The sequence below is a fragment of the Acomys russatus genome, chromosome 21 (genome assembly GCF_903995435.1).
Source record: "Acomys russatus chromosome 21, mAcoRus1.1, whole genome shotgun sequence".
NCBI classification, from domain to species: domain Eukaryota; kingdom Metazoa; phylum Chordata; class Mammalia; order Rodentia; family Muridae; genus Acomys; species Acomys russatus.
Genome location: NC_067157.1, coordinates 56887026 through 56903903, shown reverse-complemented (window position 1 = coordinate 56903903; position 16878 = coordinate 56887026). Strand labels below are relative to the sequence as shown.

Genomic DNA, 16878 nt, shown 5'->3' with positions numbered 1-16878 from the left:
ATAGTGATGCTTGCAAATCGGCCATGGCTGTAGTTTGTTACCACCTTCTCTTCCTCTCTCCCCTGCGAGGACCACACACTGCCTGCTTTCTCTAAGCTCTTGCAGCCCCTTAGCCCTTGTGGCTGGACCTTATTCCAGAGAAGCGCAGCCCAGAAGCTTGTCTCTGCTTATCTTCAGGGGCTCCAGCAGAGAGTCAGCTTCTCATTCCATTCTGCAGCGTTGCTACACACGCATGTGCATGTGCACATGTGAACACACACACACACACACACACACAAAGTTCCCTTCAGCTTTCACTCTTGTCTCAGAGGTTAAGAGTGTTTGTTGCTCTTGGCAAAGGACCAGGCTCATTTCTCAGCACCCACATGGTGGCTCACCACTACTGTAACTCTGGTTCAAGGACTCCAAGACTCTTCTCCTTGGACTCCAGGCACACACACAACACATGTGCATACTATACATACAGGCAAAAATACTCAATAGATATAAAATTTAAAGGTCTAAAACTATTTTAAATACTGTTTTGGTACATATGTTTTCATGAAGTAATACCATTCAGTAATGAATTGTTTTAGCAGGAAGCATGCTTACTTAAAATTAGTATTTTTCTATAAGTGAATAATAACATATTTCTTTTCTTAAACTGATTGCTAGGGACTGGAGAAGATGAAGACTATGTTGATGATTTTAATAGGTAAGAAAAACTTTGAAGTGAATATGTAAATCTTTACTTTCTAAATATAGGTATGACAAAATTATATTAGGGTTTACTTTGCATTTAATTTTCTTTTTCATGTAGATTGAAAGTACAGAAAGATAGTTAATCCAAAATTATATTTTGGAGTGACTTCTTCATCTTCTATCACAATACAGAGGAGCATGTGTGTTGTGTTGGGGTGTTGGAAAGAATAAGATAAAGGGGTGGGCCTGTCTCTTGAAACCAAGTCAGGTGCTTGTCCTGAGGCTCACTACCTCGTGCCCTTTGTCGCTGTGCTGGGCATTGCTGCTGTGACTTAGACAAGTGCCTTCCTGCACCTGACACCACGTAACATTCTGCTTGAGGGAGCTTTCCTGTATGAATTGCCTACTAAGATGAACGTAATTTCAGTATAAATATAATTAGAAAAATTTTGATTGCATGCTTGGGAACTTTGAAAGTTATCTTTAGAGATTTCTGTTTACTGCAATAACTTGTTGTAATGTGTTTTTGAGAGAAGAATGGCATGTGGTGAATGACATCTGAAGAAGCCCATGCTTTCTGCGTGATTGCCATTGAAATTGATGTTTAGTGTTCTTTTTATATGTTACTTTTAGGATTAAAAATTTCTCAAATTTAAGCAATAATATTCTTCAGATTTCCTCTTCCTTCCCCCCCCTCTCAAAATCAGTGCTAGCCATCGCTCAGAGAAAAGTGAGCTAAGCATTGGTGAAGAGATTGAGGAAGACCTTTCTGTGGGAGTAGACGATGTCAACACCAGCGATAAAGTAAGGTGCTAGCACGGCTGTGGTGTGGCTGCCCGTTTGTTCACTTGCTGTGAGGCTTCGTAAGTTTATAGGACTAGTACAGATGGTTGAGAATTACAAAAAGCGCGTGGCGCAGTGGCCCACACCTGTAATCCCAGCACTTGGGGAGGCAGAGGCAGGTGGATCTCTCTGAGGCCAGCCTGGTCTACACAGTGAGTCCAGGACAGCCAGGGCCATTACAGAAAGAAACCCTGACTTGGGGGAAAAAAGGGTGGGGTGGGTGGAATGGGGATCAGGAGTCCAAAGGGGAGGTCGTGTCTGTGGGGCTTCTGGCATCTCAGGCTGCCCAAGGCAGGGCAGAACTGCAGGAGGCAGGAGAGCAGAAGGAAATGCCTTGCTTTGAGGATACAGCCAGGAATGCATTCTTAAGGTCCACATTGGAGCTTTTCACACAACTGAGAAGGGATGAGCTGTGGCATCTCTGTTCACAGCTCGACTGGGTTCTGCCTTTTGTGTCACAGGGTAGCTATCACGTGAGAAGGCCTTCAAGAAAGGCTGTATTTAAAGCGAGTAAGAGAAATTGGGGCTTATGTTACTTTTAATGTCTTAGATTTCTTTGTTTTCTAGTTTGGATTTTTTTGAGCTAGGGTCCTACTCTTAAGTCCTAGGCTAACCTTCGGCACGCTGTAGCGCAGGCAGGCCTCAGGCTTGAGCACGCTGCAGCGCAGGCAGGCCTCAGGCTTGAGCATGCTGCAGGCCTCAGGCTTGAGCACGCTGCAGCGCAGGCAGGCCTCGGGCTTGAGCACTCTGCAGCGCAGGCAGGCCTCAGGCTTGAGCTAAGTCTCCTTCAGATGCTGGGCGCCATAGGAAAGCAGTGCATCTTTGTTGTTGCTTGTTTTTTGAGTAGAGACTTTGGCTGTTCTGGAACTCATAGAGATCCACCTGTCTCTGCCTCCCAAGTGCTGGTATTAAAGGTGTGTGCCACCATGCCCAGCTTCATCTCCCTTTCTTCTAAGGTGAAAATAGTAATATTTAAGTGACAACAGGTGAGAAATCATTTTAATTACTACCCCAGTGTGTAAGCAAAGATTTGGCTCTTCTCTTACCTTTTCACCATTTGTCATCCATAAGAGGTCAGGACACAATTTGAGTCTTATCAAAGACTGTCCTGAGGGTTGTCTGTTGAGTGTTTGTGATAGAGTTCATGTTGAAGGTCAGCTGCTGACCCATCTTCCTGGAGTATCAGAGATTTCCAAACAGCCATAAGGAGGCTAGCTCAGCAGAAGAGCACCTGTGTGGTCCCCAGCAGTAGCTAGCACTGAGTGGGCCGGGGGGGCCAGTTAGGGGAAGAAATGAGAATTCTGAAGAACAAATACCATTTTTCACATTTTCACAACATTCAACACTTTGACCCTTTTGATTTAACACAGTGCCAGAGATGCTAGCCAGAGCAGCCAGGCAAGAGGAAGAGTAAGCATCCAAACGGGGATGGAAGAAATGAGATTGACGGTGTCTACTGGCAGCTTGATCAAAACACACATAAGACACAAAGGAGCGCACATAACGCCAGTAGAACTAATCAACAGACTGAACCCAGGTGCAGAGTCAGCCAAGTCAGTGCCGTGGCTGCACGTCGATAGCACAGTGTCAGTAGAAACAAAGCCCAGGCCCCTTTGCTGTGCTCACTTGCATAAACACACACTAAAAGCCCCTCAGCAACTGATATCTACAGTAGATTATGAAAGATCACTTTTTATCCATAGCTTTTACCCACTCTTTCTTCTAGTCTAAAATTAGCATTAATACAGTATTCAGTTGTTTTGCAAATAAAATGGAATACATTGAGTTCATTATTTAATAATGAGTAAAAAAAAAAATGCAGATCCAAAGTATCAGTCTTATCTATTTTGCAGTGTGTGGGCTTTTCTGATTTTCTTTTTAAAAAATATAACAACTTTAATTAAGGCTACTTACAATAATTAAAATAATTTTCTTTGTGTACCAAGACTGCTGCTTAACCAAGAAGAGGGAAAGAAGGTGATTTATTTAAAAGGATTTTATTTCTAGTATTTCCTTGTATCCAAAGAAATAACAAAATAAGATGTCAAGAGTCAGGTGAACAGATTTAAGAGTGAGTGTCATAAAGTCTGGAGAAGAAACTTGCTCTCACTTAGTGTCCCTGTTCCCCAGTAAGCCATCTCTAGTCCAGGGCTGGCCCCTCCAAACAGGCTACAGAGGATAAATCATAATTTTCAATTATTTTATTCTTATTATTTTGGTTTTTCGAGACAAGGTTTCTCTGTGTGGCCTTGCCTGTCCTGGACTCACTTTGTAGACCAGGCTGGCCTTGAACTCAGTGATTCACCTGCCTCTGCCTCCCAAGTGCTGGGATTAGCAATGAATCATATTTTTAAAAACTATTTAAATTATAACAATATACAGATTGATCCAGTCTTTATTTATACTGATTTTGCTCTTTCTCTTGGACAACAAAGCTCGATGACCTCACACAAGACCTGACTGTTTCCCAGCTCAGTGATGTTGCTGATTACCTGGAAGATGTGGCGTAGACAGGAAGGAGGCGAAGCATGGAGTCGACAGAGGACAGAGGACCTGTGGGCTCCGTTCTCCTCAGCAGTCGCTCTCGCCAGAGTGTCCGCTCCTGCTGCTGCCTTGCATTTCAAAAAGACTGCAGATATTTTTAAAAGTTAACTTTTCAGTTTAGTAAACAAAATACTTCCTGTATGAGCCCATGCCTAGGAGATTGAATATTCTTAATGTGGTTTAGCTGCATATCTCCAGGGAGATTGTCTGTAGTCAGGTTCAATAGGAAGAGAGTCCCTGAAACATCAGTGCTGAAGAGAATAAAGAGGGATCAGTACCGCCATCGTCTGTGCCACTGTGTGTCTGTGGCTGCTGCGGGGTCTCTGAGCCCTGACCCTGAGTGTGTGCCAGGTGGGTCAGCCCAGGGCTGCTGAGCTGCCCTGGGAAATCCGTGACGCCCAAGAGAATCAGTACAAGTTAACTTGCATACGAATTTTTATTTTGTATTTCCTTCCATTTGGAAGGTTTGTTAGACCATTAAGGTTATATTAAAGTACTCTGTGCTATTAGTTTTGCTTGTTTTAAACTAGAAATGGTTAGGACTCTTAATTCATAGACTTGTCGATAACAGTTACGTTTAAGGTCATGTTCTTCCTGCTGTTTGTAAGCTTCAGTAGACACAGATTACTTCATTACAGTCTTAATTTATTACTTCTAAAGATGCTTTCAAACATTAAATACCAAAATGCATCTGAAACCAGTGAGCAGTGCTTGTACTTCAGATCTGTAAGTTGGTTATATTTAAATCCAAATTGGAATGAAATAGTAGTAATGGCCTAAGACCATGTATATTCAGTTTGACAAACTTTGTATACTGTACATAATTGCGTTGTAGTCCTTTAAAAATAGAGCCAATAGTAGGATTTCTGACAGGGTTAATTTACACTGTTGTATGATGTAGTGCTGCAGGGATGTAGGCCACTGGCATTTGCAATGCTAAAGTATTTTAAATGTGAAGTAGGAAGCTCAGCCCAGTGCATGCACACTCATACCTAAAACTTGGGAGCATGTGAAACTTGGATGCATTTTATTTCAATTATGACTATTAAAAATTGCCTTTATTGCGAGTCCAGGACAGCCAAGGCTAACACAGAAAGACCCTGTCTCGGGGCGGGGTGGGGGGTGGGGGTGAGGAGGGGCTGCCTTTATTAATAAAAAAGAGAGATTGGAAATCATCCATGTTGAGTGAGTGAGCTGCATCGATGCCACTGTGAGTCCATAGTTGCCTGAGTAGTGCAGTGACAGTCACCAGCCGTGATGACGGGGGGGGGGGTGAAAATGCAGTGAAGAGTCAGGCTCTCCGGCACTGAAAACTTAACTGAAACTGAGCTATAATCATCAAGAGGAAGTAGGACAGAACATGGGCCAAATGGCCTGGAAGCCCCTGTGTATTTATGTCCTCAGTCTGCCCCAACATGGTGCTGTCTGCTTGCTCGAGACCGCATGGCCCGCGTCCTCTTTTCAGTGTTTTGTAAAAGCCTCTGGAGCCTGGATCACACATGGTTTAATATTTGGTAGGCACTGCAAGTGAGTGAACTGACCTTGAGCATGACAGGGTAAAGACTTTCCAGCAGTCAGATGTGCAATGTGTCGCCTTCTGTTACCCAGTGACTGACCTTTTGGTAACACTTGAGAGGCTGGAGAGAAAGGTCCACTTGAGCTTTGTGGTCAGCACTGCATACAGGTGTTGAGTAATTCTGAGTACTGAGACTCAACAGAGGAAGTTGTTGGCCTATTAAGCCTTAGTGTGTGAAATGACAGATTCTGCATGTAATAATGTGTCTTTTTAATGTGAATTAAAATGTTGGCCTGTGGTAAGCCTGTATTTTATAGTGGATTATTTTGTTGTTATTTTTTGGGTTCATTTTGTTTTTTGTTTTTGGTGTTTTTGTTTGTTTGTTTTTAATGCTAACCAGCTGGGTGGTGGTGATGCACACTTTAATCCCAGCACTCAAGAGGCAGAGGCAGGTAGATTGCTATGAGTTCGAGGCCTCCCTGGGCTACAAAGTGAGTCCAGGACAGCCAGGGCTACACAGAGAAACCCTGTATTGAAAAACCAAATAACAACAACAACAATAAAAATGTTAACAAGACTTTGATTTGTAATAATGCTGTGCCATTTCATTTTGATGAGCACCCTTCTGCCCCTCGTGTTACATACAGCAGCAGTGGCTCACGGTGCAGACGCTGCTGCCGCCTGGTTCCTGCTGTCCTGGAGCAGAGCACTGCAGGCCACCCAGCTTCTGCACCCCCTGCACACTGTTCAAGTGTAGCATGGTGAACTAGTTAGTTGACTGGGGCCCACACCAACACGCATGACCACTTATGTCCAGAGTGTCCTAAGCACCTTGGGGCAGCTCTGCTGAAGGGAGTCCTTTCTGGCAGCTGTGCACCGCGTATCTAGCCTTGGGGACAGGACTGACACTGGATTTGTAGCTGTCTAAACTTGCTGAGTTTCCAGGCTTCCTCCGCATATGAGCCTGTCTTCTCCCTACAGGAAGGAGTGTGTGGATTGGGGGGAAGTAGCCACACAACACTCACGGTCTGGAGTGGTCCGCGTCCTTGTGTGGTCTCTGAAAGCTCCAAAAGAGCAGGAACTTTGCTAAAAATGAATTTTCCTAAAACAACATGTGGACCCTAGTGTGAACTTCATAAATGGATTTTGGTTTTGTAAGAGGATTTTTAAGTACTGCAGAAGGCAAGGGCTGCGTGGTGGCCAAGCAGCTCCTTCGAAGCCCAGGACACCAGTTGGGATAGTGTCCTTGCCAGCTTGACATCTGCAGATGGGGTCATTAGGTGCAGGTCTGATTCTGGAAGCTCATGGTCCCTCAGACTGAAACACAGGTGAAGTTTTCCCCTCACATGAAGATGTCCTCCCATGGCACAAGGAGAAGCAGGGCATCCCCAGGCCTCTGGACCCCTGTAGACAGGGACGAGCAGGAGAGGAGCAGCACCTCTGGAGGGAAGGGTGCAGGCCGAACCCTGGGCACTGCACTAGAAAGAGGTCCCCACAGTTGGTTCTCTGCTGTGTGCACTAACAGGCTGTGCTGCTGGGCCCCGTCACAGGAAAGTGTTAGTGGGGGGTGAAGTACAGAGGATGAAGACAAACCTGTCCAGCTAGTTAGACTGAGAGGACATTTTCTGCCTATAAAACCCATTGCTGTGAAAGAAGAATGGGTGAGTTAAAACATGCGGGTGCTTTGTAAGTATCTGGACTAGCAGATGTGTACAGTGCCCACCGAAGCCAGAAGGTGGCCTTGGGTCCTCTGGGACTAGAATTAAAGGTGGTGATGGGCCATCGTGTAGGTCCCAGGACTTGAACCCAGGTCCTCTAGCAGAGCTCTTAACTGCTGAGCCGTCTTGCCAACCCTGTGGATTTTGTCTTTTGTTTTTTGTTTCCCCTTTTACATGGGTTCCTGCCGTGTTGCTTGGGTTGGGTTTATCAGTCCTGCCAGCCTCTTAAATGTCTGGGGCTGTGGGTGCAACCATTGTACCTTGCTCTCAAGTGAATCTGGATTTTAAATCATTGGGTTAAGATTCAGAGTTGAAAGGCTTGGACTAATAAGATGCATTACAACCTTACTCATGGACTTACAGATGAATTCAAAGGATTTCATTTATAAAAAGGCTAAGGTAAGAATAGTTGAGAATCTTTGTCAAAGGCCCCTTGTACTTGGTGAGCACTGAGGCAGTCACATGGGGAACTCACTGGGCAGAGTCCTGCAAAGGAGTTAGTTACCAGGAAGACGGTTTGTGGATGTACCTTACACTGGCAGCCTTGGTTCTGGAGAGGCTGGGCAGTCTCCCTCCAGCAAAGTTACACTGTAATCCTGCAGGGCAGACACTACTTCCAGGCAGAGGGGGCACCTCCTAAGGTCCCTGGCAGCCTCTAGAAGGCTGTGCTGTCCATGTGTGCCTGCCTGCACCTCAGCTGTGCAGATGAGGTTTGTCTCCTGCAGGCCTGCCCTTCTTGTTGGGAAATGGGACGAGTCCACACTGGCATGAGGGTGCGTGGACAAGATGACCTTAGTTTCTGGGTCTCAGCTGGGAGCTTGATCTGGTCTCCTACACACTCAGTGTTAATGAGTTTCCTGTTTGACTTCCCAGCACCTCAGGGAAGTATGTGTGTTGCACATGCTGTATGTGATTGAAGGACTCGGTGGACATGTTGACCATTACTGTTGGCTTGTGCTGGGACCTGATGGTGCGTGAGTTTTTGAGTGGGAAAGACCTTTCTTGGCACAGTTATTCTTGACGCAAAAGATCTGGGGTGCCAAAGATGGCTCTGCAGCTAATGGCTCATAAGTCCTTTATCTACTGCTGGTAAATAAGACATGGACACTTGCGTGCATATACAAAATGGAGGCAAGTTTTACTAAGAATTACAGGAAAAATTAAAAAGTGAGAGAAACTCTCCAGAAATGGGAGGGGTTTTCAAGAGGAAAAAGACATTAACTTCTTTATCTGGGGGTTTTATAGGACCATAGCCAAAATGGGACAAAAGCTGAGGTCATTACTTTGAGGCTAAGCTAGTGGAGGTCCCATATGCTCCATGCACGTCCCTGTGACCCAACAGGGTCATGGTCATGCACTGTTTGTGTGCTGCCCACCCAGTTGAGGTGGTTGAAACCCCTCTGCCCATCTCTGCCTTGTGCCACGTTAACTGCCGACATCAACTGTCTGCTACCGTAAGCCCTTGCTGGTTTGCCACCATCCACCTAGAAGGTGTCTCGCTGGCCATTAACTTTCTTTTCTCACGTCTGCATGACCAGCCTTTAGCTTTGCTGTCACAGCATCAGGATGTAGCTGCAGTCTTCCTTGGTTGCCTGAGCCTGCCTGCTGTCACAGGCGCAGAACTCTGTCCCTCTCAGCTGCTTAGCTTGGTTACTTCATACCTGGCCACAGGCAACCATAGCCACCTTCCTCTAACTCCAGCCTCTCTGTTCTCCCAGCAACACACGTCAGCAACCTGCAGTTCATTGTGGGTCCTCTGCCTTACCACCTACAGCTCCTGCTCACTGGGTTCTAAAGCCAAGTAGCTCTCTGGCGATGAGGATCACTGCCAGGCAACACCTCTTCTTTCTCTTCCTTCTTGCCTCTTACATGAGCTGAGGCTTTAGTCTTTGTGACCTAGGTTCTGGACCAAGTTTGTTTCGCCTGGGCTGGCTGCACTGTATTCTGCCTGCAGGACCCTGCCCTCCCATCTCAGGTACATCTTGGCCTTGCCAGTCTTTCTCCCACCTTAAGGCTCTAATGTTCCAAGGCATGTCTGTGATGCATAGAGCCGAGTCACCCAAGGGTGAACCTCCCTGGATGGTGCCCAGCCAGCCACCTATATGTTCAGGTGTGCAGGCAGTCATCAGCCTCCATTGGCAGCTCCGTGAGCACTCCTGCCTTCTCTGGCTCCCTTCGGGCCCTCTACCCTTGGCGTCCTGCTTAGCTCAGTCTGCGATGGATAAGAGCCTGAGAAGACGGGGTGCAGACAAGGGCTACCTGCCATACTGAATGAAGCTCAGCTGAGAGATGATGGTGGGCAGTGCACGGAGACAGGCAGGGAAGAGGCAAGCATCTTCCAGAAAGATGTTCCTGGATTATGTGATCTATGACCGACTGCTCCTTGGATCCCATGGGCCACCAAAGGGGGAGAGAGCATGGGGATTAGCAGGGAGTGGAGCAACGGCGCGAATGTAAGCATTACAGAGACCCACTGATGGGCGTGTCATTCAGTGCCAGCATCCCAGTTTCCCATCCATCAGAAGCAGTTTTTAAAACCTAGGATTCACAGTGTAGACCAGGCTGGCTTCAGAGTTACAGCCCACAACTAAATGCTGGAATTGCCACTCTGCCTGGCTAGTTACTTCGTTTTAAAGTCTATATTGTCTGGTGACAATGCAGCCATTCTTGTCTTGTGCCTGTAGGCATGGGGTACCATTTCCTTTCAACCTAGTTATGTCTGAGTGTCAGGCTGTCTCCTGGAGATGTCGTGTAGTTGGGTTTGTATGTTGTTGTTGTTCTTTAAGTATTTTGAAAAACAAAAAACAAAAAACAAAAGATAAAAAAAAGTATTTTGGATGGAATGTTCCTTACTCCATTTCCCTCCCCCTCTCCATTGAATCCACCTGTTCTAGTCCCCCCCCCCCCCCATCTTCCCCACTCCCGATCTCCCCCTCCCCCCACCCCCCATCTCCTAGTGTATATTCTATTTCTCCTTCCTTGGGAGATGTGCCTTTCACCTCTAGTCCTTTATTGTATACCTAACTGCCTATTGAAGGCTTACAAGCTAACATCCACATATAAGGGAATAAATACCATATTTGTCCATTGAGGACTTTGTTACCTCACTCAGGAAGATTGTTTTTGTAGTTCTGTTCACTTACCTGAGAATTTCATGATTTGTAACAGCTGGATATTATTTCACTGTGTAAATGGCTGAATATTATTCCACTGTGTGAATGAGCCGCATTTTCATTCCTGTTCATCATCTGTTAATGGACATCTAGTTGTTTCTGGCCATTATAAATAGAACTGCAACGGACATGGATGAGGAAGTGCCGCTGCAGTCAGATGTGCAGCCCTTTGAGTATTTGCCCAAGAGCACTGTAACTGGCTCTTGAGGTCGGTCTATTCCCAGCTTCCTGAGGAACTGCCACACTTATTACCACAGTGGCTAGACAGTTATCACCCCAACCATTAACAAGGCCTGCCCCCCCCCACCTCCCCCAGCATCCTCGCCAGCAGGAGCCGTCCCCGCCCCCCCCCCCAGCATCCTCGCCAGCAGGAGCTGTCCCCGCCCCCCCCAGCATCCTCGCCAGCAGGAGCCGTCCCCCCCAGCATCCTCGCCAGCAGGAGCTGTCCCCGCCCCCCCCAGCATCCTCGCCAGCAGGAGCCGTCCTTTGTTGTATTGTTCTTGGTCACTCTGACAGGTGAAAGATGGAATCTCTAAGTGGGTTTGATTTACATTTCCTTGCTGGCTGTGATGTTGAACATTTAAGTGCTTCTCAGGCATTTGTGTTTCATCTTTTGAGAATGCTGTTTCGTTCTTTGTCTCTCTCTCTTTTTTTTTTTAGTTTGGTTGTTTTCTTGATGGCCAGGTTTTTTTTGTTTGTTTGTTTGTTTTGTTTTGTTGTTTTTTGTTTTTAGTTTTTTTGTTTTTTTACTTGTAGTTTTAACCCTCTGTGAGATATGTAATTGGTAAAGATCTTTCCCATGCTGTGGCCTGCTGCTTTGTCCAAATGATGGTGTCCCTGACCAGACAGAAGCCAATTTTTCAGCTTCATGAGGTCTGGTTTATCCATTGTTGTGCTGCCAGCACTGTGCGAGCTCAAGGCTACCCCCACTTCTCTGCCACATTAGTGCGTCCGTCCCCAGCCTCGCTGTAAACATTAAGTATTAACCAGAATAGGTGTTAATCAGTCTATATGTATGAAAGTATGTGTCCTAGATGGAACAGCAAACAAGCGACAAATGAGTGCTTACTCAGGGAGATTAGGGTGGACTAGTGTCTATAGTCAGTGTGTGGTCCTACTGTGCCCTTCGCAGCTGTTGCAGCCTAGCTATTGTGGTACCTTTAGACTGTGGAGCCAGGGAAGTGGTACTTGCCTCCCCAAGACATAGAAGACATTTCCCTAAATGGCTGCTTGGACTCCTAGGACTTTTGAAATAACTGGTTAGTGCTGTGAAGGTGAATTCGCAGGCCTCAATTGAAGCCATGGGCAGCAGGCTGCCAGGACAGGCAACACTTGGTGAAGCAAAGAAGCCAACAGACCTTCCGAGTTGCCAAGGGCCACGCCAGAGAAAACATCAGTCCCCAATGCTCAGGATGCTGTGAGAAGGCAGGCTAGCCTCCGAGGTCTAGGAAAGCTGTGTTCAAAGTAAGCGAAAGGAAGAAGTAAATGTCCTTAAAAGCACCCTCCAAAGAGTACTCAAAAACAGCTTCTTGGTTTTGTTTGTTCTGCGGTGTCTAAGCAAGATCACCTACATAGAATGCCCCCCGCCCCCCACAGCGAGAACAAAGGAACTGGGTCATCTACTCTGCAGACACTTTCCAATCATGCTGCTGGGGCCCTGGGGGCAGCTTATCTCAAGGGATTTGTCACTTCTTTGAAATAAAAAACAAAACAAAAATCACCATGGGCTTACAAAAATACTTGGCAATGAGCCTAAGAAACAATAGCTTCTTTATATTTTTTTCCTACTGAATGTAAACTGGGATCTTTGATTGGAGGAGTTAACTTTTCTAAGCTATGACTGTAGCTTAATTGTGAAACCTTGCCTGACAAGGACCTGGGTTCAGCCCTAGTCCACCAAAATTAAAAAAGAGAGCGAAATAAAAACAAAGACCTGTAGATGGAAGCTATATTTAATTGAGCAGTTTTATATGGCCAAATAAAGAATTCATCTGTGGTGAGTATGGATGGAGAGGGAGGGCAGAGGCGGGGTATGGAGGTGGACAGAGGAGAGGCAGTCAGGGGAGGAGGCTAGCATAAAGACCTGAGTTTGGCCATGCACATCTGTAACACCAGTTCCCGGGAGGCAGAAACAGGAGGAGCCTTTGAGCTTCCTGAGTGTGCCCCCTCCCCACGAGATGGCAGGTTCCAGATTTAATGAGAGCCTCTGTCTCAAAAGTAAGGTGGAAAGTGGCTGAGGTGGGCTTCACAGGGAAAAGCCTGGTGACTTTAGTTTGGCCCCCAGAGCCCATTGTGGAAGAGAACCAACTCCCCAAAGTTGTCCTCTGAGCGCCACCTGTGTACCCTGGCATTCGTGTGGCACCCCCCCCATACACATACATACATATCGGACACAGACAGACAGACAGACAGAGACAGAGAGAGGGAAGAGAAAGGGGGAAGGGGGAGAGGGATGGAGGGAGGAGAGAGAAATATAGGCCACGTTAGATTTGTGCCCAAATAGGAAGGCTTGTAGAAGATTTTCTCGCTGTTACTTTACAGAGAAGCTGAGTTTTCCACTGTGGTTTGATGTGTGGTTTTTAGAAGTCACCTACCTCTGAGAGTGAGTCCTGACGTACCACAGTGGTGAGCTTAGAGAGAGAGAGAGCTCCCCAGAGACAAGGTTCAACCCATAACCTTGTCTAATAGGACCACTCGGTGAGGGGTGCTCTTCTTCAGCAATGCAGTGAAAGATTTGCAAACTTCAATATTGATAATGTGCTTAGAATGCATTTCAACTGTCCGATAAATTGTTCCTTAATGACTTACTTTGTGAACTCAAGGCCACCTTTCTCGGTGCCCATCATCATTTAATACCTAAGGTGTTCCTGTGGGACAACAGGGAAAGGTCCATACTAAGTGTCAGAGGCTAAAATTTATCGGTGATTACTTAGTTTATGACCTTTGGAGTTGCCTCAAGGCTGATACAGTCTGATGGAGCCACAAATGGAAAGACCTTGGGCTTTCAATAACATTGTGGAAAAGATTTCCTAATTTGTTGATCTGATTTTGATCTGAGAAAAACAAAGTTTTGCTGTGCTGAACCTCTGGATTTTTTTAAACTTATATTTCAACTTATATAATTTTTATTTGGTCAGAATCAGAAAGTCAGTTTTCATGTTTACCAGGACATTCTTTTAAAGTCACTTTTGTCAGCCATTCCTTCATGCTTTGGGTACTAAGGGCCTATCTAGGCATCTTCTAGAAACGTCTTTTCTATGAAGTCCTGTTCTTATCTCCTTTACATAAATAACAAATCCAGAGAAGTTACCAATTGGCAGAGGTGGTGAGAGATCTGTGTGTGGCAGTTCACTCCTCGCAGGGCTCTCAGGGCAGTGGTACTGGTGGATAGCACGCCTGTAACAGCAAGCAGCCTGTAAGAAAAGGTAACTGTGACACTTTGCACCTGTGTCATCCAACAGCTCGAATACTACGGTGGGTTTCCCAGCTGATGGTGGTGCCGGGAGGTAGTAGAAGCTCCAGAGGATAGGGCCTACGTGGAGGAGGGTAGTCCCTGAGGGTGTGTCTCCACACATGGCACACTCAGTGCGCAGCACTGGGAAGTCCTCCAGGGCTGTTGAGATGCTAACCTTTGGCTGTCATCATTGCTGCTTCCTGGCTTCCAAATGTGAGCACCCTCACCCTGTGGCACAGACTCCCCCATGAAGTTCAGCCTCTAAAGCCTTTTAAGTTGTTTACATTTGGTATTTTGTCACAGGGATGAAAAGCTAATAAACACAGTGATGCATAAAAATTTGTGTAGAATGTTCCATTTTAGCTGGATTTGGTTTTCTGAATTACTTGAGGGGTAAAACATTATAGGAGAATAAAGGTAAGCATGAGCAGATAAGGATATAGGGATCTCCGTCACCAAAAATTGTATTGTCCAGCAAAAGCTCTTGTTTGCCCAAAATACAATAGCTATGTTAAGAATCTAACATTCCTTTTGTTATTAAAAATAATATACTCTTTATCCTGAGTCCAGTGGCACAGTGGTACATACATGGCAAACTCAGTGGGCAGCATTGGGAAGCCTCTATCAGACAGAGAATTTCCCTTTTTACCAAAGAAAACAAAGTATGTGACTAAATAAATTTGCAAGCTTCTTCTGTTCAGAAGGTAGTTACTTCTGCGTTCTGTGACAGTCCTGAGAAGCAGCTGAAGAGAGCGGAAGTTTGTTCCAGCATGTGGTTTGGAGGGCTCAGGGCCAGTGTGCAGGGAAAGCATGGCAGGCCCACCCAGTTCATGATGAGAGGCGCACTCGGTGGGCGGCTGTTTCCAGCCTGGCAAGCAGAAAGCAGAGAGAGTGTGTGAGGGGCCCGGGCACGCTGTAACCTTCAAAGGCCTACCTTGGTGACCTGTTAACCACCAGCCAGGTGCCACCTCCTAAATGTTCCACAGGATCCCACCCAGTGGCACCAGCTAAGGACCAGGCATTTAAAACATGAGCCTGTGGGAAACATTCAGTTCAAACCATAGTGTTCTGGCCTGGCCCCCAGTGCGGCATGGCCACTTCACAGGGCAAAATATATTTTCAACTTCAAGAATTCCCAAAGTCAGAACGGTTTAACCACCATTACAGAATCTGGAGCTCATAGTCTCTCCTGAGAGTCTCCTAAGTTGTGAAGCAAATCACTCCGCCTGGCTTTAGCAGCACAAATCTCTAAGCACGCACGCAGCCTCTGTCCACAGCGTCTCTGTCCAGATTGCAAGGTTTTACATTTTTCTACCCCACTTTCCCCACGTCTTTCTGTGAACCTGCCTATGAGCAGCCAGCAACAATCACATGATTGCCCGAATGCTGTGTGGCTTTGACATTTTTTCCGTTAGTCCAGCCTCACTCAGGTTTTCAGGGAAAGTGTAAAACAGGCCTTTGCCAGACTGTGACACAAATGTCCTCCAGCACTGTTCCAGTGGACAGTTCTCCTCTGAAACCTCAGGATCTCTCTCTTTACTTCTGTGTTTCTCTTGTCATAAAGACAATCTACAGAGTAAGAGAAAATCTTAGCAAACAAAATGTCGTGAGTCTATAATGTATAAAGAGCCTTGTGGGCTGGAGAGATGGCTCAGCCGTTAAAGGCGAGGCTCACAACCAAAAATACAAGAGCCTTGCAGCTCAATAATTATAATAGCCAAATATCCTACTTATGAGTAAAGATCTGAGTAGATTTACTAAGAGAAAATAGACAAATGGCCAATAAATACAAGAGAAGATGGGGGGATGTCATGAGGCACCAGATAAGGAAAGTACAAACTACAGGGAGAGATCTTTTTCCATCCCCTGGGCTGGCCAGAGTGAGAAAGTCAGATGGCAAGTGCTGGTGAGAACATGGACATGGGAACCCTCCAACACCAGTGGTGAGAATGTGAAGAGGAGCATTTGGGAGCTGGGGAAACAGTTCCCCAAGCGATGAAAACAAGAGCTCCCAGAAGAGCAAACAATCCGACGGTAGTTGCATTCTCATGGCAAGTGAAAACACATCTGCACGGTCTGACCATGAATGCTTATACTGAAAGTGGCAACAGCCCCGATGTCAGCAGATGAGCAGAGGCTTAATAAGGCATGCTCTATGCATACAAGGCCGTAATTGACCACAAATACTCAGTTCTGTTACAGTCTATGGCTTGGGTGAGGTTTGGAGACACTGTAACTGAAAATGTCACTCACAAAGTCCCCTTCTTACATGATTTCTACAAAGATAGGAGCAGGTGCTAAAGAGGAAGGGACAGAAGGTGGGTGAAAAGAATCTGACGGGGCCGGGTGTGGTGGCCCACACATTTAATCCCAACACTTGGGAGGCAGAGGCAGGCAGAACTCTGAGTGGAGGCCAGCATGGCCTACAGAGTGAGTTCCAGGACAGCCAGGGCTATATAGTGAGAGCATGTCTTGAAAAACCAAGAATAAATAAAAATTTAAAATCCAAGTGTCTGCCTTAAACTATAAAAGAAAAAAATATAAAGTTGATGAGCCCCCCAAAATCAGTGAAACTAGAAACAAAAAACTATATAAAATCAGTGACATGACAAATCCATGCTAAAAAAATAGTAAAATCCAGTATGTTCTAACAAGTCAAAGGAAAGGGAGCAAATAGCTCATATAGTGAGTGCAGTGCAGTGGCCCCATGCACACCCACAGGCAGTGTCTGTCCCCATGCACACCCAGAGGCAGTGTCTGTCCCCATGCACATCCACAGGCAGTGTTCTGTCCCCATACACACCCACAGGCAGTGTTCTGTCCCCATACACACCCACAGGCAGTGTCCCCATGCACATACACAGGCAGTGTCTGTCCCCATGCACACCCACAGGCAGTGTCTGTCCCCATGCACACCCACAGGCAGTGTCTGTCTCCATGCACACCCAC

At 46.2% G+C, this 16878-nt stretch overlaps 2 protein-coding genes across 3 annotated transcripts in view; both read left to right on the top strand.

The window, feature by feature from the left end:
- The window catches only part of Cep43 (centrosomal protein 43), a 29003-nt gene extending 24951 nt beyond the window's left edge, over positions 1–4052 (top strand). For both annotated transcript variants that reach the window (XM_051164216.1, XM_051164214.1), the window contains 3 exons: positions 655–694; positions 1389–1485; positions 3960–4052. In XM_051164216.1, coding sequence (XP_051020173.1) covers positions 655–694; positions 1389–1485; positions 3960–4034 — 212 coding nt within the window. In that variant the 3' untranslated portion in view covers positions 4035–4052. The remainder of the gene's footprint in view (positions 1–654; positions 695–1388; positions 1486–3959) is intronic.
- Positions 1–16878, top strand: part of Mpc1 (mitochondrial pyruvate carrier 1) — a 363284-nt gene that overhangs the window by 268791 nt on the left and 77615 nt on the right. The window lies entirely within an intron of this gene.